General features: G+C 41.5%; 1 protein-coding gene across 25 annotated transcripts in view; it reads left to right on the top strand.

The window, feature by feature from the left end:
* CAMK2D (calcium/calmodulin dependent protein kinase II delta) overlaps positions 1 to 27,704 on the top strand; it is a 624,934-nt gene that overhangs the window by 407,094 nt on the left and 190,136 nt on the right. For 22 of the 25 annotated variants that reach the window (XM_069242054.1, XM_069242030.1, XM_069242039.1 and 19 more), the window contains exons 6-8: positions 4,543 to 4,615; positions 13,003 to 13,105; positions 27,017 to 27,100. In XM_069242054.1, coding sequence (XP_069098155.1) covers positions 4,543 to 4,615; positions 13,003 to 13,105; positions 27,017 to 27,100 — 260 coding nt within the window. Of the gene's footprint in view, positions 1 to 4,542; positions 4,616 to 5,635; positions 5,709 to 13,002; positions 13,106 to 27,016; positions 27,101 to 27,704 lie in introns of all 25 variants that reach the window. The other 3 variants (XM_069242069.1, XM_069242073.1, XM_069242061.1) reach the window with 1 other exon arrangement.

Raw genomic sequence — 27,704 nt, 5'->3', positions numbered from 1 at the left:
TTCAGCCCTTTGTGCTCCCTAAATAGTGAATGGATAGAAGAGTCACGTTTGTAGTACTTTGTGTAACCTCCAGTAGTGAGATGCAGTGTAAATTTCTTGAGTCCAAACCCGCGATCCTTTCCACCCCTCAACAGCACTGCAGATAAGACACTAAGCACCTGATTACGACCTTGACGGATGGGATACTCTGCCACAAACATGACAGATATCCCGCTCTCTGTTTTACAAGTTTCATAGGATATAATGCAACTTGTAATAGGGTGGATGGGCTATCCATCACATTTGTGACGGAGTATCCCATCCGACAAGATTGTAATCAGACCCTAAATTCTGTAGAAACCTTGATTGACAAGACCAATCTTTGAAGATCAATTCTAACCTAGCAATTGCCCAACTGCACCAGAAAATGTCTAGCAAAAGCAGTACTATGTCTTTGGGGAAAATGTGTGCCTACTCGTGACAAAAAAGCAGGGTCCTTTTCACATAAATGTGAGAGCAGTCCAAATTGGAGGCAGATTCAGAATATGTCAAAGATGCCAATCATAATGTCTGCACTACCATTTGTAAGTACCACTAGTCTTGAGAAGGGTGCATCATTTGGAAGCAAAGACACTTTGTGATGACCACACAAGTAGGCATGCATCTGTCACTGCTCTTGCATCTATGTTCTCTAATGTAGTAATTGTACCTTTTACTCTGGTCACAAGTATATTGAAAAAAGTATAATAAACTGTGACATGGCTTACACATGATAAACCTGTGCATTCCAAATGTATTTTTGTTTGAGAGCAAAGTTGTGGATTTCATTTGTTAGCCTGAACTAAAACGTCTGTAAAGAAGTTGAAGTAGTTGTGTATACTTAAAATCATGACAGCATTTGCAAACTGCAAGTTTAAACTCCATTTCTTTGTTAGGAGAAATCCCTTTCTCTAATGTCACTGTCTTTACACGACTGACCCTTGTGTTTTAACCACAGTATGTGTATTTTTGTCAACAAAACCTTCCAGGAAAGTTACTTTTTACCATGTGATCTTTCCAGGAAAGTGTATTCGTTTCTTGTTATATAGTTTATCAGCCCTTTGTGTTTTTGTGTTATGCTTGATACACAGGAATTTTGTAAAACATACATTCATCACATGTCAGTTCCAGTGGGAATTTTTTCTTTACATTTTCTGTTGGAATAAGATGTTTCGGATTTATACATGGATTGTTATCTTACAAAGTTCTCTAACATCCAACTTTTATATTAAACACTTGTTAGTTTCCTTACAGCTCAGTTGAGGTTCCAGAAGCCAGAGGATTCAGCTAAACACAGTGAAAAAGTTGTGCACTTAAGACTTGTCAAGGCACATTCCTCAGTCTCCAACCAGCGTTCTGGTGGACTTCTTGAATAGAAAAAATAATTTTCCAATCCATTTCTTTTTTGTACTCAGCTGCAGGGTTATCCTTCAATCTGTATTTTCACGTTTTCTAATGCCTTTTCAAAACCTGTATATAATAGTTTTCACTTAAGTTTTAGTCACTTGAAAAGCACCTTGCGTTATTCGGAGAGGAATAATATACATTTTTCTTACATGTATTTGTGTTTAGCTCTGGCTAGCAGTTATGAGATACCGTTATTTAGGGCCACCAGGACACAGTTACTATTTAGTCGAGGAAGAGTTGTGAATGCTACATTTCCAGTAGACTAAAAACCAGGATTTGTAGTGCTGTGAAGGTGTGCTTTAATGTCCCGCCTTTCACAAACGTCAATATCTTTTGCAAAATGGTATTGCTTCTGGTCGTTTAATACGGGCGTTGGAGACAGCATCATACAATACTTCTTAGTGAATGAGATTACATGGAAAAGCATAAAACACAATGCCAAATGTTATGTTAGTTTCCCTGTGCTGTGTTTTCTTCTGACATTAATACGAAATCTGCTTTTCTGTCCCTAACACAGTATGGTTATGGTATAAAACTTCGTTCAGTTGTTGGTCTAAACTGATTAGGACAGTTCCTGAGGTGTGTCCTAGATACATTGTTGACTGTTAGGTACAGTGGCCAGATGATTCATAGATCCAAGTGTACACGTTTCTTTCTTTCTTTGAGCAAGTTTGAGGCTTAATTTTAATACGCTAGGATTTATTTAAAATCTTCATTCTTACACTGTTAATATCAAAGTGAAATTTAGATTATGTAAAACGGGATTTATATCATGACTCGGATTACAGTAAAAAAAATAAGTACTCTAAATAACATTGGTCCTTGCAGGCAGCATAGATTTCGCATGTTGGAATATATTGATCATCTGATCTGTGGTGAAAGGTTTCCACCTTTGAGTTGTGTCACATTAAATGTTGTGTTTTGTTTCCTCGGATAAAACATCTCATATGCCAGTCTTCAGCACTTCAGTCAGGTTCTGCATATTTTTTTGTGAAGTGAATGCTTGGTAAGGTATTGAAGTGGTCTTGCTGGTTAAAGATTACCTAGAAACGTTTTCATTACTTGCTGATTATAATTACTTGTTAGGAGAAATTTTCTAGTTGGCCTTTGGAAAGTAGAAGCTAGTATTGAGATATCATAAGTTACTGTTTTTTGCTTATTGAAATCCATTTTTCTACTAATTATTTTCACATAAACATCATTTGGTATCCATGTTGTGAGTAGAAGTCGTCTGGAGCACATCAGATGTTTACTACATGTTTACTACAGATCTAATGTAAATTGTATAGACTGGAAAGATAAGGTTGAAGAATTATCAGATAGTACTGTTTCTTAGGAGTACCACAGGTGCCTAACAATTTCCAATTCAATATCGTGATGCAATTCTTCAAGTTTACAGACGTAAGATGGCTATTTTACTAGTATCGAATAGAAACATGAAAATCAAGTAACTTATTTTCAATTTTCCATTTTTTTATGAGACGAGCAGTCAAGAATTAGTCAATTTGGATTCAGAAGACCTCATCTACAGCCAACACAGGTTTTGTCAACAAGACTTCAGCAAGAGCATTTATTCTGTAAGGCTATAAGGGAATAAGTGGAGTTGATTGTAATGAGAAAGGGAATAACGCAGTAAGATACGTTGTGAAGTTGGCACATTTTTAGTGGTAATTGGTAATGTGTTAAGATACTTTCAGCAGAAAATCAAACCAGTATACATATTGTTCAAGGTGAGGAGCATCCGTGTGATAATCTTCTTAAGTAATGACTGTCTCAATACACAGCCACAATGTCCATGAAGGCAGAGTCCATAGTATCCACATTGTGCTTAGGTCACTTGTTTCTGTGTAAATTAATTTTTCTAAACGCACATTTTTAAGTAGCCCCCAATTTTCTAACTATTCTACACATCTGTGGTTTTCTCTTCCTCTAAATAGTTTGAAAGAAAAGGCATCAAAGCCACAGCCCCAGTCACATTTGGTGCTGGGAATATACTGAGGTCTCCTAAGGTCCTGTTCAGTCGTTTCCAACTATTGAGAACTCCTTTCTGAATGAGGTTTGATCCATGATGGATTCGACATTAGCCTGATGCCTAGAGTTGCTAGTGAATCTGTTACAAACCACGCCCCTACATTCATCCTTCTTGGTTACCTATTGTCAATAAATCATGAAGTAGTTAATACTCAGGATCTTAGAAGGGCTGTTATCTACCTATAACCAAGGATGTCAACAGTCATTCTCTTTTAATTGCTGCTTTCTGTCAGTGGCGTCCTGATGGATAGTGGTCACTGTCTGCTCCTGATGCTACTCAGAGCCAAGAGGTTTTCGACCACTCAGTAGATGAAACGGTTTCTGGTAGACGGGTGGAGTAACTGTATAGCTCCTCATGTCCATTTTTTGTGTGTTACTTTTAGCATGTTTTAGTTGTGTTCTTAGGCTTCTGGACACTCAGCGTCTTATCCAGGTACCCAACAAGTGGGTAATCTGAAAAGGTAAAGGATGATAGAGAAACTACCTTACAAGTCAGTAACTGGTGATTTCCCCACATTGGCAATGAAAGCGAAAATATCCTTTCATATGGTTTTGAAATTGTGCATATAAAAAAATCACAGTTCTACCTTGTAACACCAGAGTACAGTGATTTAAGGTTTAATTTTGCTGAACGTGAAACATTTCATTTTAGTCATGTACCAACAAAGTTTCATTATGTGGGCCCAGATCTGCTTATTTGGGTTGGAGATTTTAATTTCTGTGACCCAGAGTATGAGTGTGATTTACCCACCACAGATCTCCCCTCAGTAAATGTTGTCCCTTTAAAGTTAACGTGCTTGGCATTTTCAATAATCTATATCTATTAAAATCTTCATTGTTGCAGTATGAATTAACGTTGAAACAGAAGCACACTTGTGACCGTTTTGGCAGAACTGGGCCCCATATGTGTTAAATGTAATTTTTGTTAGACCTGATGATGTCTTCAGTATACCTTGTTCAATGTAAGGTTGATTTATGTTAAGATGAGTTGATTTTTATTTGGTCTGTTCGGTGTTAATGTGCATTCAATGTGATTATGTGCCTTTAAAATGTTTTCCCTTCCATTCTGCCCTTGTATCTTTACAGTCATTGTATTCAGCAGATACTAGAAAGTGTAAATCATTGCCACCTAAATGGCATAGTTCACAGAGACCTTAAGGTCAGTATAGGGCGGTGCCCATAAATTGGAAAAAACAGGGTTTTCTGTTTTTTGGGGGGGGGGCTGTTGGGGTGAAGGGTGTGGATAAAGTGTCAGGAGCTGGCTTCCTTTGCTTACCTCCTGCCACCCGTTCTAATTCAATTAACTTGTGGAAATGAAGCATGACTTATCTTTGCAGTTTGCGAGCTCAATAAGTTTGATATGCATCACGGCTTGAGGACGTATTTGCATATTCAAGGAGTACATCTTTAATATTAATAATACACGCACATACGTTTGCATTGTCGCATGAATTATTTCAATTGTTATGTATTATTCGATCAGGGGATGGGAGAGGGGAAAAGCCCGAGCTACGCCACTCATTAATTGATAGCGCACCTGCCCCTCGCTTGGTCGGTGATGCATGTCATTCTGCAGACAGAAAACACAAGCTTTGTTCTGTGACCATGAGTTGCAGCAGCAGAACAACTGGTTAACATATTGCTCTCCCAGGTACTAAATAACCCCGCAGCAAATGACAATAGCAGAAACGTAAACGGTGCCCTAACAAGCTCTAAGTACATTAATTCATTTTATGTTAATATAATTGTGGGTGCGGTGGTTCGTGGCACGGAGCAAGGCCGCAGGTTGTTAACAGAAAAGAGGCGGGAAGAGGGCGCACCTCTCATTTAATCGCCACCCCCTGAGGGCCAATACATGTCGCACGAAGAATGACGAATGTGCTGCTTGTGTAAACAGTGCATTTCTAAACTATTGTACGTTGGAGAAACGACACCGCGAAGTAAATTGAACCCATCCGAATTTCCGAGCAAACCATTTGCACAGCTTAGGTCAGCATTGTGGTGTTTTTTAATGTTTTGATACAGCTGCTGTTCCCCTAAAGTCGGGTGTGCCCGAGTTTAGCAGTATTTCCCCAGTTGTTCTCTGCTTGCACAGTTTTTAATCCAATTTTACAACAGGTGTCAAGAGGCAGTGAGTGTATGTGTAGAACTAACACACGCCCCTGGTGTTTGCATGCAGTCATTGCATTCAGCAGATCATGGAGGCTGTGCTACACTGCCATCAGATGGGCGTAGTCCATCGGGACCTCAAGGTGAGTGGCGTCCCTGGTCACAGGTTGGAGATCCTTTGATTTCTGCTGACTTGGCTGTAGTTCTGCTTGCAAGGATGGTGAACCCAAAGCTGGGGCAAATATATACATTATGCATCAAGGGTGTGCAGCATATTTAACATAGTTACAAAGGTGCCCCATTTAATCTGTTGACTCGAGGCAAGCCTATTGTTAGATATTTTTTAAATATATGTAGGGGTTAACCGATGCTAATGGCCCTGCACTGGTCCCACCCGCTTAGCCAGTAATCCTTCCGACTTATACTTTATTGCAGTACAACATATTTTTGTGGGGAGCTCTTCACTGCTATTTAATTATTTTACCAAATAAGGCCCTCCTTCATTATTTTTCTTTCTACTCTTTATTCAATTATTATACAAAAAAGTTCAGAAAACATCCTCTGTACATTAATTAATTTAAAAATGATCTCCATTCCTAGTGCAGAACTGTTAGACCATTGAAATCGAAATCCATTACAACAACATGCTAATAACCAATTTGAACATTATTTGTCAAGCCATATGTATAAGCTGTATACAAGGTTCCTAGTTCTCACAAGTTACAGGCAGCATATGTTTTGATGTTAAGATCTACTTCATCAGGGCTAAAGTTAAATTTGAGATATTCTCCAAAACTCCATAGCAAAGAACTACATGTTTTTTTCTTCCCCTTTGTCTTCAAACCCGCTATTGTATACCATCAATTTGAGAATTAACAGATCGTTGTCAACACTGGTAAGTGCACCATTGGTTTTCTGATTCAGCAAATCACAACATATTTCCTCTTATCGTGAAAGGTATGAACACTGGACTAGCTTTCATAGCTCATCTGCCTTTTCATCCCTTATTTCAGAAATCCTCCTACATCCAGCCGATTTCAGACAACTATCAGCACTTGTCCAGTGTAGATACCTTAAGATTGGCATTCATTAAAAGGAATATGAAAAGGAAGATATATTCTTTAGTGAAAAGAGACAGCATCTTGGGACTTGTTGAGTTATACAACCAGGGATGCACTTACCAATATTGACAATGATCCGAAGTTCTCTGCTTGATGCTGTATGATAGCATGTTTGATGACTTGTTTTCTATGGTGTTTTCAAGAATATCTCAAAATTACCTTTATATGAAGAAGCATTTCTCAACTGCAGAACGTGTTTGATGTTCCTGTGAGGACCAGGGCCCTTGTACAAAGACTATTAATCTGGATGGCTGATGAATCACATAAAGATTGTTCAAATCGGTTGCAAATGTTTTTATATAGTAAATTAGCATGACAGTGATGTAAATGTTTTGTACAAGGAATTGAGAACCTTTTTATTAATTTAATGTTAAGAGAATGGTTTATGAACGTATACAATTTGTATAAAGGAATTGAATAAAGTCGTAAGAAAAACTATGGAGTAATTCCTTACATTTTTGGTAAAATAGTTTAATTCACATAGCAGTGAGTGACTTGCTTCCCACAAAAATATATGTACTACTTCTATAGTTAACATCCAGTGGAAAAGTTAAATGCCAGCATAAACACATTGAGGTCAAGTTTGACCTATAGTGAATATCAACTCTGACCTCACTTGCTAGTTTCTAGGTCAGGCTTGACAGTGCAGGTGTGTGAAAGATGTTAGTGACTCATTCTTAAAAAAAAAAAAAAAAAAAAAGAGTAAAATATGTCTCCACCCAGAGGAGAATTACTTCCCTACCTTATGCTGTTGACTATTTGTGCATCACTATGCCTTCCAGGACGTCCTTTCATTGTAATGCACAAATTACCATTTTACATCAGAAAGGTGCACTCAGTCACGCTGTTGGTTGCATTAAATTCTTTATCTGCCTAATCCGTTCTATACAGAAAGGAATCCTTTGACAAAGAGCAGGCTTTATTTTGATAAACAACATTTGGGTATGCAGCGAATTTAAACATTTGTGAATGTCTGTGTTACCAGGCATTGGCCAGGCCTAACCTGTTGGCTTTGCCAGTTCTTGTTCTCATAGCAGCAGGATTTTGCGTTGCAGAGTAACCCATCAGCTCAGAGGAAGGAGTGTGAAAGAATAGTTTAAAGCTGCATTAAATGTTTGAACTGTTACGTAGCCCATCTACCTCATTGATCAAAATGGAAAAATAGATCCATGAACATGAAAGCTAGTCTGGCAGCTTTCATGTTAAGTGCATTGGCAGAAACAAGTATAGCTGTTGGGGATGACGGGTCTGCGAGCAGTTTTTAATGTGCATGCTTAGAAAATAGGAACATTTCGGCTATATGTCATTTGTGTTGGGAAGAAAAAGTAGCGTGAAGAGGGATCCTGGAGGAGGTTGTGGGGTGATTGTGCACGACAGTAATCCTGTTGGCATGGTTTTGACCATGCCATTTATGCACACATACAACACATTTATGCATACAGAGTATGTAGCATTACCATCATCTGCAGTCTGCCACATTCCTAATGCACATGTTCCTCTTTGCAATCAGAAGTGCAGCCAAACTTTGTTGATCAGAGTGAGGTGTATACAAAATGGATAGGTTGTTGATGTTGGTCTGGAATAGTATGTCTTGTGTGGTCAATGGATATGCAAAAGTTATGCACGATAAATATGAAAAGCATATCATTTGTACTTTTTTCAATTTGCTCATCGGCCTAACACTAGCCTAGCCGGACTGGCCACCGGGCGTAATAGTCTACTTGTGTACTATGTAATAGGCAGCAGCTAACACCAGGTATTGTTCACTTCGTGACACCTTGTAAAATCTTACAGACATTACAAACATTTCAAATGCTATGAAAATATTTTTTTGGGTGCCTGACATTTTTGGGTAGGTCTTTGTGCACCTTCAAAGTGTGAGATGGAGACTTAGAAAAGTAACTGGGGTTTAGGTTTTAAGTCCCACGAAAGCACTTGCCAAATTGCTCACTAGTCCCATATCCATAGAGCAAAACAAAGCAACAGTGTATTGATGCATACACTGTTCCAGAAACTGTAACCTCATGAAAAGGGGACATGTTAGAACAAATGGGAGAGAGAAACCCTGAATATGAGGGGAATCTTCTCAGGCCAAGTCTTATATATTGGATTTGTGATTCCTCCAGTCTGAATTTTCACCCTGAGACCCTGCGTATCCCTCAACATTGGATGATAATTTTGAAAACCTTAGGTAGCTGCCAATACCACCCTCAATGGTGGTAATGCAGCACCACTGGCTTTGATTTCCTTGTCCCCTTTAAATCTTTGCACACATACCTTTAACGTGGATGGAAGCAATTATCATTATAAAGATGATAGACAGTAACCTACATTTTTAAAGGCAGCATCGATGTTTGCTGCCAGTTGGAAATGAGTAATTGTATTTCATATAAAAGATTGCCAAACAGAAGGCACTTAGTCCCAGAAGAAGTGATATATTACAGATGTTGCTGTGAATTAAAAATTCCCATTTACAGCATCTTGGTCGACTATGTACGCATAGCAGGGTTCTTGGTTTTGATGTGCAAGGGTGTTCAGTCTGAAAAACATCCTTGATTTTGGGTCAGTGTTTGCAGTGCCCATTGGGGTGCTACATCTTCAAGATTAGGGTAATCTTCACAAATCTATTTTCAATGGATCCTTTCTTTAGTGCCTGTTGGGACGGGGTTGGTAGACTGACTTGTTTCTGTGCCCTGAGTGCCTAACTGCATGTATATTTAGTAAAGAAGGCTTTTATTTTGGCCTTAATTTTTCACTAATATAACAGATGCACAGATACCCAGGCTTGTCCCTGACTTTGCGGGGTCCTCGACCTGTCCTGTGACATAGAGGAACCAGTAGTGTTTCCAGCGTGTCATGGGCCTTAGTGCAAGGAAGGATATGGACCCCCTAGTTGCTGATGAATTATAAAATACAGCAGTACTCTGCGTTCAGTAGGCCTCTCAGGCTTCTGGGCCATAAGTGCCACTGCACCTGTTGTACCAATGGAAGTTATTCCCCTGTAGGAGCGCACCACGCATGTCTTTATTGTGGGCAGAAGACTGCTGTCCCTGTCTTGGCCTAGAGCATAAACGGTGGTGGGTGCATACCATGTTTTAGAAAGATCAATTGTGTGGCCAGACCTTTTATCTGTGTCACCCGAAGGGAGGTCTAGTGGGCCACTTGTGTAAAAAAAAAAAAAATCTGCTATTATGTCCATGTGCAGAGCCGCGCTCTGGTATCTCGTGTATGTCAAGCACATGTGTAGTGTATCTAGCACATGGCGATAAGCTGTGTTTATAGTGAGCCTGAGTAACGGAATCCAGTGGGATTGATTTTGGATGTTACTGGCTTGGCATAGCACAAGACAGAGGGTGAGGACTGCTCTCCCTGAGAGTGGAAGTATATTCCCTGCATTCCAGTACCTGTAGGGAGGAGACCAGACTCTTCAGTGAGAAGGATGGAGACAAGGCTGCCTTTAGAAATTCCATGGGGCCTTTTTATTAGCAAGGAGCTTCAGTTTAGCTTTCTTAGTACTGCCTTTTTGTGGATGGTATGGGTGCAGGTGGGACTGCAGTCTCTGTTGTGGGAGGTCAGAAATTTTCTAATTGATGCCTTCCCTATTGTATGTCTCTGATTACTTCTTCAGGGGGGCTGAGGACAGCCAGATTGAGAAACTGGACATATCTCATTCTGTCTGAGTTGTGAGTGCTACAGGTCAGAGACAGCTTCAGTGATATCTGCGGTGTGAAAACTGTGTGGAGAGCAGCCAGAGTAGGACATGAACCACCCCAAACCAGTTCTGCAGGTTGAGACAGTGGATTCACATCACCTGTCTAGAATTTGTGTATTAAAATGGGACTCCCAAACCACTCTTTGTTTCAGTTCCAGGTTATTCACAGCCAGTGAAGAAAGTGCTCAGCAGAGTACTGCAGTGCAACTGGTGTCTGTCTCACAGCTAGTCTCCCAGAGATGAAGGGGCATAACCTTAAGTCTTCCCTGTCTGTTAAAGTAGCTGTGGATCAGTGCCTTTAGGTGGAGGTTCTTCTCACATAGCCACTCCAGGCTTGGACAGTTAGCCCTGCCCCAAAGGCTGAGGGTGGAGTAATGGGGAAAACGTCCTTTCCAGGTCCTGTTAAACACGAATTATAAAAGAAACATTGATTCATGCTCAGGTTATCCAGGTCACACAAAGCCACACGGTCTTCCCAGGAATGAATTCCAAAACCTATTTAGAATTTGATTGCCAAGACAAGTGCTACAGGCTCAGGACACCCGTGGCAGTGCACTCACTGCAGCTGGAAAAAAGCAGTGGATTGGTGACACTTGTTCGTCTTCCTGACCTTAAAAATGTAGATGTAACTTTAAGGAGTTTAGGAGCAACTTGGTACTGCTACTTCCTCCCTTACAAGCAGCAGTCTGTAAGACCCTGAACCTTACTTTCTGCATAGCCCCTAAAATCTCCTGACTTGATAGCAGCACTCCATGATCCTCAAGAAAGATGACTCCCACAGGCCTTCAGCCGCTTGCAGGGTGCTTGTGTGGCAGGACCAGTCCATATAAGTCCAAGGAGGACCACCTTCCTTCATGGCCCCCATCTTGTTCACCCTCTCCTGGCCCCACAACAGGGGTGAGGAACAAGTGTTAATAGCTTTGGAGACACAGTCAAAAATCCAGGGATACAAGTCCACGATGGGCCCTCCACACTACAGACTGGGATTAATTTGCCTTGTGTGTCTGTACTGTTCCTTCCCCTCTTCATCTCGGGTATTTTTCCCTGTGCAGGGGTTTACATATGGAGGTGAAGAGATCTAGAAGATGGGATCTCTACCTAATTCAGAGTTTATGCAGCATCACCTCTCTTCTCCCAACTGGCATTTCCAGGGAGCAGTCCATTGGTTGTCCGGCACCCCTACAGAGCACTCTGTGAAAACTGGGACAACTGCCTCTGCCTGGGCCAAGCTGAGACCTTTCTGGTGTCCTATGTGGGAACCACCTGCAAGTGCTTGTCAAGAGATGCATCTGCAGAGTAATTAGCTTGATGTAACAGGTTAGCTCACATGAATTCCATTAAGGCTTAATTTTACAAGTGCATAAACAAATGTGTACTCAGTGTAAGAGCAGTTTGGCCACTACAGTGTTTAAACTTCAGCCAAAAGGAAAGGTGGCATTTCTTTTTACATTGCCAGTTTAATTATGAGGCCTTAGAAGGCCAAAGCCAATTTAACCTGATTCTCATCTGCTCATGTGCTATCTGTGTGCTGATGCCAGGTTGAGTCAAAGAAAGAGTCCTTCTCTCACCCCTACACTTGTACACACAGATGTGAACATGTGCAGTCTTTTCAAAGCGCTTCACCTTAGTTGCACACAGCACCGACCTTATTTGAAAAGAGGCACTGACTGTTGCCACTCGAATCCATGTTTAACAGAATTTTACGCTGGGTGAGGCTCTTTTAAGGAGAATCACAGCAGGGGATCCAAAGAACGGAGGCCCAAGAGCAAAAACCTGGGGAGGTTTTTGGGTCAGAATGTGCAGTCCAACAGAGACCATTAGGGAAACTTCCAAATCTATACTCCTTTTTTTAATTCATTCTTCTATCACTTGTACCTGGGTCCATACCTGCTGCCACTTAAAACTGTATCACACAGGCCAATGATTACAGATCTTGGAATATAATTCCTGCTGCTCATCATATATCCCAGTCCTCATTCATGGTTCTACTCACTGTTTACTTCACTTATGCAGTGGGATTTCATGCTATGAATGTCAGCCTTGAGGAACACAGTTGTGAATATTTTTGAACTATCCTGCAAATGTTTTTGTCAGGCTATTGATACTGCTGACAGATACTACTGCCAAGGTACAGCGCTTAGACCATGTGGCACATCAATCTGTTTTATTGATCCAATAAACAATGCCTGTCTGCTTGTCCAGACTGGAAGTTCTAGATCTATTTAGTATTCATTGCATCTAAACTGCATATGAACATGTAGGCTTCCCAATTTCAATTTATTCTGACTAGTCATTTCTCCTGGTATATAATGACTTCTTGTACATATAAGACACTAGTGGGTGTCACACCGCTATTTAAAGAAGGACCATACCAACTGTGTTACTGGCACTCATTAGTTAACCCTCTTGAAATTAAGCAACCAAGCATATTAAGTAATCCACTATGCTAGGAAAAAGTCATCCTTTTCTCACTGCATGGTGGCCCTTACAAAATGAAAAATCAAGTTGATGCCTGTTTCACCTTTTTTAATTCACAGGATAAAAATACTATTTTAGTAAATATATTAACAGTTTCCTTTTTATCTTGACCTCTTTCTTTCAAAGCCTGAGAACTTGCTTTTAGCTAGCAAATCCAAAGGAGCCGCAGTAAAGCTTGCAGATTTTGGTCTTGCCATAGAAGTTCAGGGGGACCAGCAAGCCTGGTTTGGTAAGTATGTGTTGCTGCAGTATATCTTTAGTCCGTGTTTTAGTAGTTTGTTGAACATATGATAGTTTTGTGGTAGCATTTTCCTCTCTTGCAGGAATTAATGCTCTTCAAGTGGATGAATCTTTGGGCCCAGTAAGTTGTGTGATAGAACCATCAACACAATTTCAATACAACCCCAAACTATTTAAACACCATGACCAGTATGGCAATGGAAAGAAAAATCCAATCAGGAAATAAAGTTATAATTTTATTACAAACACAAGCTCAAAGTCATGTAGATGATGCCCAAAACCAAGTTATAAAGGTACATAATCACAGAGGGTTGCCCAAGGCTTCAAAATATATTTAGGCAAACTAACATTAATAAAACTAAGCATTCAAGAAGAATAATACATATCATCAACAAGAATATCTGCATTACAGAGCTGATGCTTTACTCACAGTCAACAATCATCAGTCAATTCAAATTAGCAGTCTCAATCTTTGGCTGGGCACAGGTCAACCCTACAACTAACTAAATCAGGGAAATGCACAAGTGGGGATTGTTGGAAATTGGGTTATTGGTAAGGGCAGGTAACTACCAAGCAGTAGGCCACTAACCCCCACTATGTTCCATAAGGTCTCAATAAATTAACCACAGTTCAGCCCTTGGTAGCTTGGCAACGAGCGACAAAGCTTAACTTAGGAGACAAAGCGTAAAGCATTCAAGTATAACAAAACAGTAATTAAATAAAACACAGGAAACATTTTAAAAATCCAATTTATAAAATTAGGAAATATTTTTAGCTTTAAAATAACACAAAAAATAATACAATCGGATAAAGGGAACCGGACATATGAATTTTTAAAGAATTAATGTTTTTTAGCGCTTAGAAACGAATAGCGCCAATCTGGACATTGGGTCGCACCTCGATTGGGGCAAAGTCAAAGTTTAAGGCCCGCCGCGTTGGAGCCCTGGTCGGCTACCGCAAGCGGGAGGCCTCAGACAAAAGTTTACCTTCGGACATAGTCGTTTCTTGAAGATTTTCTTCAGCGGGACATCGCCAGTCTGATCGGAACTCCTGAGCCCTTCCTCGGATACGCGCAGCGGGAGCCCTCGGTGAAGATTTCTACATTCGGACTTAGATGATTTTTCAATATGAAAATCCTTCGACGGTGGCAAACCTGACTCTTGATCTGACGTCCCTGGACCGTTCTTTGAATACCCTGTGCAGGAGGTCCTGGTCAACTTCTACCTTGGACTTTAGTCACTTTTTCTGAGATTTTCTTCACCGGGTCGAACCTACAAGTCAGGCCGGGTCGCGGTTGAGACAAGCTGGCTAGAGTTGCCGCGGCAGATTGGTCCCTTTATGGAGCTTTTTCCAAAAAGTTCTCCAGACTTCTGGATCTTCTTCCAGAAGGTCTTTTAAGGTCCTTTTGGGGTCTACAGCTCACCCCAAGGTTCCAGAAGCTCTGAGTTGCTCCTTGGGGGTGCGGACTACAGCACCCAGAATGCACCTTACACAAACTCCAAATTGGCCACCGGAACAGTGGTCAGCTGGTCAGTTTCTACAGGAGCTGGTTTGCAATTTTTCACCGGTAGCAAACATGGAGTCACTCTTTGAATCAGAAGAAGCCAGGCAAAGTCCTTCTTGTGGTTAAGCCCAAGTGTGCAGCTGGTGCAGTCCTTAAGAGTGCAGTGTCCAGGTGCAAGTCAGGGGTCCAGCAGGGCAGTCCTTCTTCTGATGTTCTTCCTTGCAGGGATCTGTGGTGTGGGTGCAGCTCTGCCAGTTATATCCTTGCACCTGGGTGAAAAACGGGGGGGGGGGGTCCTGGTTCTCCAATCAGATGCAGGGTCCTTTCCCCTGGGATGACCACTTCCTGGGAAGTGTGGCAAAAATCAAACCCAGAGAGCAACATTCCTCAAAAATCCATCATGGCTGAAACTGATTTTTGGAGGTTACATCTGGCTGAGCCCACCCACTGGTGTGGCTAAAAATCATAAACACACCCATCTCCTGCCCTCTCCTAATCTAATCAAGGGGGCACCTAATTGTCTGGGTTTGCAGGATGTGAGGGAGGTGCTGGGTTCCTCCAAATGTCCTTCCCTGCTTGGAAGACCAGTTTGGCAGCCCTCCCCCTTCCTGCTTCTCCATCTGCTGAGGGGAGTTCTCCTTCCCCAGGCGCACATCTTTGTGTTTAGCCCAGGCCACTTCACACCTCATCAATGCAGCCTGGCCAGGCTGCCAGAGGCTGACCAATTAGAGAAGGTCACTACAGGGCTGAAGTTGTCAACTTTTTAGGTAGAGTGTAAAACTCTTTATCCGAATAAGTTATATTAAATCCAACAATTGTAAGTTGTGATTCATTATAACAATTAATTTGACAGCAAACTTGAGATAACAGACACTTAAGGGTACTTTGCTAATTAAATTAAAGTCTTCCCATTTTAGCCTATGGAGGTCATTGACTATAGTGAGGGAAAAACAAATGTGGCTGTTTTACCTCACCTGAGCTTATAAAACTATTTTTTATAACATCCCTAGTTATAGTTACATTGCACTCAACAGAGTAGGGGCATATAGGGCACACCTTAGGGGTGGCTTATATGTAAAGATAAGGTAGTTTAAGACTTTGGAAGTATTTTAATTCCAAAGTCGAATTTGCATATAACTTTAATTTAAAAGCAGACAGCAAGGCAAGCATGCCTTTAAAATGACACTGGGCACATCAGCAGTGCATCTATGGGTGCACTACCCATGCTGGGGTCCCTAAACCTACATGCCCTACCATTTACTAGGGACTTATAGGTCGGTTAATTTTGCCAGTTATAAGTAGCCTAATTTGCATATCCACTTTACACGGAGCACTGGCCCTGGGACTGGTAAGCAGTACCCAGGGCACAGCCAGAGTCAGTAACCAGCAGTATCTGTCCAAACCGTTTGGGGGTGACCAGGGCAAAAAAGAGGACTTTCCTACAGGGAGAAACACATGCAGGCAAAATACAAATAGCATAAAAAGGGCAAAACTAATTCAGAAAAAAAGAATCACGGACTGCAGATCACCAAGTTAGGCAAAAGAAAACAAAACAAGGAAAGTGTCAGCATATCAGAAGCTCAGTCAAGATTTTTCTGAAGGGGAAAAGAAAATAATTTCTAAAATTACAAAGGCATTTCAAAGGGCACATGACAGAGGACGATATCTCTGTGAAGGTACAACATTCAGGGAATCTTCAGGATCAGCAAGCATCAGGACAGCATCTGGGGACTGCAAGGATCTGTCTCTGACTGCTCAGGACTGCTTCAGTGTTCAAATGTCCATCAATATTTTAGAATTCACAGAGCTTTCTGATTTGTCAAAGATATCTGTTCATGTCAAATTGAAGGGGTATCATTCAATAGTAGTCGGTCACCAGACACCATGATGTAACTGTCTAATTCTTTCCCAGGTCTTCCATCTCTGCGACTCCACATGAGTTTGAAACAATTGTTTAGGATACCAGTCTACATTTCACAATGTTCTTCCTTCAAGGACACTATGCTACATTCTCTCTATGCTAAACGAATAGCTAGCTAACTAGCTAAGTTTCTCATGAGAACATAACCTAAAAGAAAGTTTACATTAGGAAACGAATCAGCATTTCTAGCACGGACGCAAATTACAAGCTTCAACCGGCCTCACTCATGCTAACACAAGAGAATAATAATAATGCATTTAGTTAGTATGTTTTAGTGAAATATGTTGTATGCAAACTTACAATTTCAGCATTGATATTTCACTAACATGTATAATTTATTTAATTTCAGCCCAAAAAGCTTTTCTACTGCGTTCTATTATGTGCAACAGAGAATTGTATTTCTCTCACTTTGCACATATTTTGAAACATATTAATTGTTTACTAATCGTTAGAAATTCAATATTGTTTATACATGTACTGTTAATCTAGAATCCAAATTACTTTATAACATTCATTTTATCCCTCTATCATGTTTAAATTCAAATGCCACTTAAGTCGAACTCTGAAATGCAAGCAAGTGCACATTTAAAATGCGTGTCAACCATTAAACTACTGTTAACATAAACCATAAGCTGTCACATTCTGATTAACTTTTGTGACATGAGGTTCTCTACTAAAGGTTAGACTACATCAGTTTAATGTCCCCTTTCCTGTATTTGGCTGCTGTTTTTAAGCCCTTTCACTCACCTCAGATTGACCATTGGTAACCACACAGGGAGGTTTGCATCTGAAATCTAGCTCATACTGCTTGCACTTTAAGAAAAATCAAATTTTTGATCTGCACCTGAATAGCCGCCTAGTTGAGGGTTTATCCATGCAGAGTATCACTCACTGCATGTAAGTATTGTTTTGTAATATTTATGTTGTGTCCTACAGTTGCTGTGTTTAACATGACTGTGAAGGTGTGGTACTGGTCCCTAAAATGTTAATAGAAGTGGTGTAATACAAGCTCCCTCCACCCCCGCTACAGAATGTTGTAAGGTCCCCTCATACTCCCATATCTTATATGTTCATACACCTTGGAGTGGGTGATGGGGCTCTAAAGGATGCCCAACCCTCACCCCACCTGCACGGCATGGACCTGCTCTCCATGCACACAGAGAGGTAGAGCAGTATTTTGTAATTTCTGGTTAAAGCCGGCTGTTGTAGGTGCTTCTACGTTGAGAATGTTTGTTATAGTCATGTGCAATTATTTTAATCCCTCAAGTATTTTTCTTAGCTGACTTCTGTTTATGATGGGAAGTGAAAATGGCACAGAGAGCTTGCATAGTGTTACAGAAGGAAATGGTAGATTTTCTACAGTGTATGTGCCTTCCTCAATTTATTACTGGAGATATCGCAGTTGAAACTGAACATGTGTGCAGAAGTGTCCAGGCACTTGACAGAAGACCCTTACTAAGTTGTTTGGAAAGCTTGGTTAAGTGTCTCTTTTCCATTAGACAAGGTGAGCAAAATGTGCACCACTGCGTTGGGCAATAATGCATTTTAACCAATGGCAAGTTTTTGGCGTGTGCTGTGATCTTCATTGGATGTAACATTCCTGAGGCCGCATACTTTTAATGCAGCAGGATAGAAACTGGGTTAATAGCTTTTCCTGTTGATGCACTCTGATGCATGATCTCTGTTCCCTCAATAAGATATAATTCTGAAGTGGGAGATTCAGCCTGTCTTTCTTCTGAGATCGATAACTGAGAAACGTGTTAGGTGGCTTAGCTTAAAAAGACAGAATCAGCAGTTTCATAATTTCAAATTATAATCTTGGTGAAGGATACGAGTGTGTGTGAAATTGTGTTTGCAAATATGTATGAAACCCAATGTATGATGTGTGTGCTCAAGTTGTCACCCTGTTTCACTATACCACACCTAGTGACTTTGTGCTTCTGAAAAACAGAACTTTACAGTATTGCAAACGACCTATGTGTGCACTACCTGACTAGCAGTGCTTAATTTGTAAATAAAAAGGTGCCGGTGCTCAAAGCCCTCCTCTTAAACACGAGGCTGCTGTAATTAAATCTGCCAGCACTGAATACTGAGGCAGCGTAATCCTGAAGCCATCTCGGGCCTCTTCAATCCATTTACGGCCACCCCTGCCCCTCATCCTGCAGCTTTCTACTTTCTCCCTTGATGACGCTTTTTCGTTTTTCCCTTCCTTCGTCTTTCCCATCTGTGTCTTTTGCTCGCAACAAATGCTTGAGGCATGAGAATAAGCCCGGGTTCTCAAAAATAAGTGCCGGTGCTCAGCACCGGAAACAACAAGCAGAAATTAAGCACTGCTGACTAGGCTGCTGCTCAGTGAATATCTGAGGGAGTTGACCTAGGGTTTAGGCTCCATGTACAACTCCTTGACAGAAATCGAGACGGCAGAAGAAAAGTAGCATCTACTATCTCCCAGACCGCCACTCACGGAGGCATACATGTAAAATGTGTTTCTGAAATAAATCTGCCCCTTCCTCACTGGCTGAGCCCAGAGAGTCAGGCACCCACCTTTCACCTCGAAGCTGGCGGAAACCAGATGCAGAATTCCCTAGGGCTCCTCCCTAAGCCCCTCCCTCTTCAACGTCTACATGACCCCGTTCTCTGAGATCATCAGACACCACGGGCTCAACACGCCAACGACACACAGCTCATTCTCTCCCACACCAACAAACCATCTGCAGCTAAAATGGAATGAAGGCAGTCCCCATTGGATGAGGGACAGCTGCCTCAAACACAACTCGGACAAGATGGAGATCCTCATCTTGGGCCCGCATCTTCTGCCTGGGATGACTCCTGGTGGCCCAGTAGGCTCTGAACTGCCCCACCTCCAACCAACAGCACCCGCAACCTCAGCATCATTCGCGACTCATCACTGTCCATGGCTCGCCAAGTCAATGCCGTCTCCTTATCATGCTTCCACATCCTTCGCCTGCGCTGGAAGATTTTCAAGTGGCTCCCCATTGACACAAGGAGAAAAGTCACCCAGGCACTCTTTGGCAGTAAACTTGACTACGGCAATGCACTCTATGCCATAATCAACAAACAACTCCAAGCAGGGCTCCAGAGAATACAGAACGCCGCAGCCAGACTGATCCTGGACATCCCCTGCCACAGCCACACCTCTGCCCACCTGAGAGACCTACACTGGCTCCCAGTCAACAAACGCATCACCTTCAAACTCCTGACCCACACATACAAGGCCCTCCACAATGTCGAACCTACCTACCTCAACCACTGCCTCTCCTACACCCTGTCCAGGCAACTACGCTCCACACAACTGACCCTCGCTACCATCCCCAGGATCCGGAAGAACATGGCTGGAGGAAGATCCTTCTCCTGCCTCACCACACAGACCTGGAGCATGTCGTCGCTCCACCTCAGGCAGTCCCCATCGCTAGCTCAGTTCAGGAAGGACCTCAAGACCTGGCTCTTCGACTGACCCGCGCCCCTGAGCTAGACCCTTGTGACCCGATGGGTGATGAGCCGCACTTAATAAATGTTGATTGATTGAAGTAAACGTCTACTCAGCTCCTCAGCCAAAATGGAAGACGCCTCGCTTCCTGGTTGCTACTCATGATGCTCCTGCTCTCTCTGACTTGCTGATAATGGCACATCTGTGAGAGAGGAACAAAAGGTTGAGTTTGAATCAACAGGGATTCTACTAGGATGCAGGGAATGCTGGCGGCACCAACATATCCTTGAAACTCAACAAATCTTGTAGCATTTTTGCTAGTAACAACAAATCTGGTACTTACGCCATTGCTGTGTTGTTTGCACCATTAGGAACAAACTGGGGGAAAGAAGTGATGGATTTGTTAGCTATTCAAGCCAGAGACTTGAGCAAAGCCATGGGAACCACTTGCAGCACCCTGACTAATGCCTACTTCTGAGTACCCCATTTCCTAAACCAATATTGCTTAAGTAGTGTCTGATATTCATTGTAGCTAGCCCGGTACTACGAAGCCTCTCACCACCTCCCCCACAACTGAACCCTGTGACCATTTACCAAAGGTTTCCTCACTATCTTACTGCCTGTTGATGGTGAGGACATTTGTTATTGCTTTCTGTGTAAACATTTACTGCAATCCTGACAGCTGCCTGTGAATTTGACACAAGTCTGTGAGTACGGTTTTCTTTGACTAATTTGTGGTAATGTTTTGTTTGTCTGGTGAACATTCAAGTATAGAGAAATCTTTGTATACCAGTGACCATACGATTCTTTTGAGAGAGACATGTAATTAAATGTCTTCCCTGTCTGCTTTTCTTTTTATCTTCTCATACTGTCTGGTCAGTATGTTTAGGTAGTACAGGTTCCTTTTTACTCCTTTGACCCAAAATGACCCTGACAGAGGCAGGCACCTGTGGAGTTTGCCACAGACACTTAATAGACGTTAATGATGCTATTTCTTTCCCCTGGCCATCCAATCAGGTGCATTGTATGCCAGATATTTCATATGTCTGAGACTAAGTTTGGGCACACAGTAACAGCTTTTAATTGTGGTTTGCACTACCTGTTGGCTGGAGACGGGATGGGATCTTCCTTTGAGGAAGGACCTCCTAGCAACATAGAATGTAAGATGCAACCTATATCCACCAGAAGGGAAAAACATGAAAATGTGCTTCTGACCTACTATTGGGTATATATTGAGCCTATGGATGCAGTGACTGTTATTTTAATGCTCTAGAAATTGTGTTTCCATAATCAATATTTATTAAACAAAAGTATTCAAAATGGACAGAATCTCTGAACCCAAAGCAAATACAGATAATTGTTCAGAACAATGTAACTCTTTATCACACTCCATTAAAACACCACCTCTATCACTAACATCAACAGCTACACTTTAGCTGGTGTCATCTTTGATAGACCATGTCTACCCCTCCCTCCGTGCTACATTCATGAACTGATCTCTCCATGATGGAAGCTTTCCCTTGACATCGAAAAGCTTCCTGGCTGTTAGATATCCCGTCATCTCAATTAGCAATTCAGGGTGTTGGGAAAGAGAGGCATCCTGCTGCCAATATACATCCTTCACTAGACAGTCCACTTATGGCCCACCAACCATCATGTTCTTACAGTTTTGTTCATAGAGTCTGCATAGGGATGCAGCAACCACCAGGCAGTGCTAAAGGGCTCTAAGCCAAACCCCTGAGATCCCTTGCATTGAATAGCACAGCAGACAAACTTCCCACTAGTTTCATTTATAGTTTTTAGACTGATATTTCTACAAAATGATTTGCTGCCAACAAAACAAACCTATATTTAGACTAGAAAATCACTTAAGAAGAGCAACATCTAGAATTGATTGCCCTAACTGACTGTTGACCAGTCTCATAATCCTTTTGAGGTACACATTTCATAAACATGATAAAATGTGCTCAGTTGCCACTGAGAACTATGCTTACGGTCCCAAGGGTATATTCAAAGCATCAGTTCCCTCTGTGTCACTGGTTACTTTAGCAGTGCATTCAAAAGCTTTGAACACTCTTTTATATAGTGTTTGTTCTGCCCATTTCACATGTCTCTGTCCTCTGTGATTTTGAGAGTGCTGTGCCACATGTGCCACACATGGAAGGGTGTCGTTCCACATATCAGATAATACATGTTTTTCGCCTCATTGTTTGCCTACATCCTTTGTGTCAGTTTAAAGAAACCTAGCTGGTGGTGGAGCTCTCCGGGATTCCCACAGCTGATGTTTCTGTTGCAACTCTCTTGAGAAGGCCCACATTTTAAAGAGACATTTGGAAGTTTCAATATTGACAGCCTCCCAGGCACAGTGCATCGTACTGTCTAAGGCTGTTGTCCATATGCCAGCCAATTCTGTTGTAATTATGTTTGCTATAATGTGCCCACCTGGGTTTTGAATCATCCTTGTATTGTAATGTATTTGTTAATGCCAAGCGTTGCTGGTACACTGTCCCTGGCATCCTAGCACACATCTAGCACTGGGCAGCTACCTATCTCAGCAAGTTGGAAGTAGCTCTTCTTGTGGTTCACCTGCTTGGACTTTTTGCCACATACATCCAGAGTATCCAGGCTTCCTTGGATTGCAAGCACCACAATTATCACCTCCTCGCAGCACCGTTGCACCAAACTCCCAAACTTTTTCAGAGAAAAGATCGGCAGTATTTAGAGCAACTTAGACTCTCAACCTGACCCCTCCACCATCACAGCCCTCTGGCCCAACAAGACTAGTCCCCAAAACACCACCATCACCACCTAGTCCACTACCATCATCACGTCTGAAATCACAATGACCATGAGCTCCATCCACTTAAAAAGCACCATTGATCCCCAGTCCAAACCACATTTTCACCAAGATACAGATCATCATCAGCACAACTCTGACACCCACACTCAACAGCTTGTGCTTTAACTAAAAAAAAGTTCAAAGTGTTCATAAGCAGTATCAGGGCCATGTGAGTCCCACAGGACTGCAGCCGTAGGACAACAAAGAATATCTTAACAGGACACAGTTCAAAGTCAAAACCATAAGGGTTTATTCAAAGGCAAAAATAGTTAATCTAATTCAATATCAGAATCAATAATGCATGACATTAAACCAGTTACCAGAGGTCCTAACATTAAGTAATTCTTGAAAGCAAGTAAATAGCTTGAGTTAAAATTTAGTTCTCCAAAGGGCTAGGATAAATTCGCTCAGTTCAAACGTCAAGGAAAGTCTAAATATAATCCTTTAAAAGGATGGACATGTAGTCCCCCATTAAGAAAAGAGCCAAATGCCCCTAAGTATAGATTCAGATAACAGTCTGGCTTAGAGACCACTCAGATTGAAAGACAAGAAAAGCCTTGTACACATACCTCAAAGGGTTCATTACATAGGTTTCAGCCAATGAAAAACGACTTACTTGACGAGGTGAGATTCTGCATTATACGGCTGTACTAACAAGGATGCATAACAATAAGCAATCAACATTGAATAAATTGCGTTATAAAAATAATTTAAAAAACATAAGGTGAATATTAATTGAGCATCCTTAAGCCTACGAACAAGGGGAATGATGTTGCATTATTGAAGTAAATAAGGTACAATAAGCCATTTAAGCAATGGATGACGCACAGTTGTGACCTGGGCAGCAGGCCTTGAAATTATTACTTGTGCAGGACATCGCCTGACAGTTTCCTTGTTGTGGAACACAAATTAGTCAATTTAATTTGCAGCTTCTTTAGTAACATGCAAATTAAACCTGTTTTGCTTTATTATTTTTTTTAAATGAAAAAGATCACCAGCTAGAGAGGTGAACTTGAAAGCTCCTTTTTGTTTATGAATGCAAAATGCTAGTCAAGGAAAACAGGCTAAGATCTAGCAATGTCGATTTAGGCCTTGTTATGTGTTCTTCTACAACCGCTAAATAAGCATTATTTGCATATAAATAAAAAATGCTCCCACACAACACAATACTAGCCCTCCTGAAGAAACCCTCAGTGAACCCACAAACGCTGGCTTACAACCAACCAATCTCCTTCCTGCCCTACCCTGCTAATGGTATGGGAAAACATAAATCATCAAGATGGACTAGCTGACAACCTAATAAACAGCCACTTCCTTAACTCCTCACAATCTGGAGTGAGGTTCACCATAACCACGCTCACTATCACCACAGACAGTATCCATCTGACCATGGACAGAAGGGAGATGGCAACCCTCATCCTACTCTGTTTATCTGCCCCTTTTGACACTTTCCCCACACCATCCTCATTCATCTCCTCAGTGAAGCTGGCATACAAGGATCCACCCTCCCCTGGATCTGCTCCTTCCTCTTTAGAGGCAGCAAGTCAGCCTAGCCCCTCAGCTGCCACCAACCTGCTCTGCTGAGTACCCCCAAGATCTTCCCTCAGCCCACATGACACATCATGCTAACATCACCAGACCCACGGATTCAGTATCCTCTCGCATTACAACACCCAATTCAGCCTTTTACTTTCAGGTGAAAAATCTAGTACCAGGACCAACTTCACCACCTGCATGTCTGAAGTCGTCAGTTGGATGTAGAGCAATTGTCTGAAAGTCTACACAGACAAAAACTAAAGTGGTACTCTTCAGAAGGACATCTCTCTGTTAAACTCCAGCTGGTGAGCAGCAGATCTTGAGCCATCACCGTGCCCATCTAACATCCGTATATCCATCCGGACTGCTCAGAGACTGCTACAATTTAAGAAGGAACTAAAATACACCTCTTAAAGGAACACAACATTGACACCAAAAGTACACTTCCACAGCCCTTCTTTCCTTGTACAAATAAAACATACATGCATATTTGAGCAGCTGATGAGTCCCTCTGATTTTGCTTCAGAAATTGAGGAGTGCTACATGCTAGATCAGGTCTCATTTTGTGTAGGGGAGCGACATTATGTGCCTCGGGAGCACATTCTTTTATTGCTCATCCAGTGGTGCTGTGCATGGTCAACCCTGTTATCTAGCCAACTAACCAGAAAGACAACTCCCTGGTGCTGTTAAGCTGTCCCTTTCACTGATTAGATTGTCCTTTCTCCCAACTCGAATGCACTACTATTCTGCTGCACAGGTACCATGTGTACTTTAATTTGAATTGCTTTTATGTTTTGCCTTCTCTGTACTGTTTAGATGTTTGAGCACCTCTAGTGTTTTAAACCTTAAAATTCGCAACCATTTTGGAAGGAGATTTATCTTATGTTGTGTTGGTATTGATATTGGTTTGCCAGTGCCAGCTATTTAAAAACCCAGTAATATTGTAATTGCTCATTACACACACCGTTAGTCACATTCTGCGATCTCTGTTTCACATATTTTGCAAGCTTTATGAACACTGGAACTGAATTGACATGTTAGTGCATTAGAGCTACACAAAAGCTATCCATAATGCCTGGCTACTGGCCCTGTTTTTCAATGATATATTGTTTTAGGACTTATTGAGTATACTGTTTTGTAAACTGTGTAACATCGACTTTTGTTTTGGAATCCACCATTTGTTACTTATGATAATATATGGGTTTTGTCATACAGTTTTGGCTGCTGGAAATTCACATTATGATTGTACAGCTGATAACTGTGTTGTACTGTATGTAGTCCAGCCTTACACCATTCTCTGGAACTGACCTTAACTGCTTGACTCCTCTGAGAGACGAGGCGGTTAAGTGAGGCCAATCTTCCGCCTCACATTCTGTGTTTGTAGGCCTGGCTTTTAGAGGCCCCCGATATCTTCCCTTTTGGAGTGCTTAGTGATACCTGCATCTGTGTGTCCTGGATACCAATGCAAACACCATGGTAGCACCCTGTGTAACAAACCTTTTACTGGCAACAGTGCTAATCCTGTTTCTTGCTCATGAAGGTTAGAGAAGGTAAGTTGATAGTGTGCCCCTTATAAATGAGACAAGAGGTAGTGATGGTCAGTGTGTAAGTTTTATGACTCCTAAAGAGAGCTGGTTGCTCATCTCTAGGGTTTGTCTCCAATCCATTTAGCAAACTAGTGTGTGGTGGTTAAGAGTGCTGTCATATTTTTGAATCCCTTAACCCTTGCAATGACCTGTGCATTTAACCCGATAAGTGTTTATGAACAGACTTGAATGCAGTTTGCTTGACATTCTGATGACCGTTTCATGGCTAAGGGTAAGACTGTAGTAGCTACCATATGGTGATGGTCTTCAACTTCACAGAGACCATGTGAGCTCATACGTGAGCTCAGGTGAAAGCAGCTAGGTAAACAAACGTTGCATGTGTGTGTTTGTATGTAATTAAGGTTCAAGCATAATATGAAGAACTGATGAAAACATGAAGCGGTGTGGTATAGTCCATTTGATGAAATCATTGCTGCAGAAGGTGTCATTTTGATGCAGGCTATAGATGAAAATTTACTGTCTGAACAAACCAGTGATTATTAACATATTTTAAGATGTATGGGCTCAAGGTAGGATGTCAATGGCATATGGGTAATGAAGAACACTACTGCTTATGCCAACTTCTAATGTTTGCCTTAGAGCAAACACATCAAAAGGGTATTTTTAAGGATTATACTTAAAAATGCCAAACAAAAAACCAAGAGTTGTCACTTTTATGAGGTAATCAGAAGCTGACACTCCAGTGCTGAACACATTCTTATTGGAGAGAGAAGTTAAGGATGATATGCTAAAGTACTCTGTGTTAACGTGACACAAGAAAAATCTTTAGTTCATTTCCTAAGCACACTGGGATATTTATGACAGTAGAACACATGAGTTTTTCATGGTGGGAGGATCATGGATTTCCAGATCAGCTCTTCACCCAGTACTTATTAGCAGAATCATTTCCTTCAGAACCTGTAGTGCAAGGGGTCGTTTCAGCTTACTGTTATTATTGTGTTGCCTGTTGTAGCTAGCACAGCATTGTGATATCAAAAGGCAGTGTTGACTTGAAGTGTATGTAATGTACATCTAGCTTTATTTCCCTTTGCTCTTCCCTCCACAGGTTTCGCTGGGACCCCAGGATACCTTTCACCTGAAGTTTTAAGGAAAGATCCCTATGGGAAGCCTGTTGATATGTGGGCATGTGGTAAGTCAATTTATATACTGACCCCCCTCTGTAGAGAAATCCCACACACATCACATTTTGTTTTATTTCTGAGCTCTTTCTTGCAAGTTAATGAGTGCTTTATTAATTAATTGTAAATCTGTTGGCTGCCCCTTAATTAGTACAGGATTGTTTTGTGACTGTGTAAATCATCTATGGTAGCATAAGGAAGTTAAGTGGTGCCTTCGGTTCCCTGGAAGTCATGCATTAATGATTTTAACACAAATTTAGTGTTCAAATTGGTCAAAGAATTCCAAAATAACGACGGGTAAGGCTTAGATTTCTTTCCTTCTCAACCTTGCCTCAGCGCCAGGAAGGGGTAATCGTGCATATAACTATCTCTCCTTGCTCAAAGGGAACTATTTTCACGGTATCATCCTAGTTTTGCCTCACGGTCGGGAAGATTTGGTAAAATCTCCTTTCTTGCTCAGTGGTAGAGCAGTGGATTTGTGGCACTTAGTCCCAATCCACTCCTCCTTGCCCAAGGACCGAAGGGTACTGGTCACCACAAATTATTTTGTGCATCATTTTCTATTGCGGATAGATGTTTAACATACTATACGTAACTAAGGGTAAAGAGGATTGA

This window comes from Pleurodeles waltl, chromosome 1_2 (genome assembly GCF_031143425.1).
Source record: "Pleurodeles waltl isolate 20211129_DDA chromosome 1_2, aPleWal1.hap1.20221129, whole genome shotgun sequence".
In the NCBI taxonomy this organism is placed as follows: domain Eukaryota; kingdom Metazoa; phylum Chordata; class Amphibia; order Caudata; family Salamandridae; genus Pleurodeles; species Pleurodeles waltl.
The sequence above is the reverse complement of the archived record's forward strand: the minus strand, read 5'-3'. Positions and strand labels throughout refer to the sequence as shown.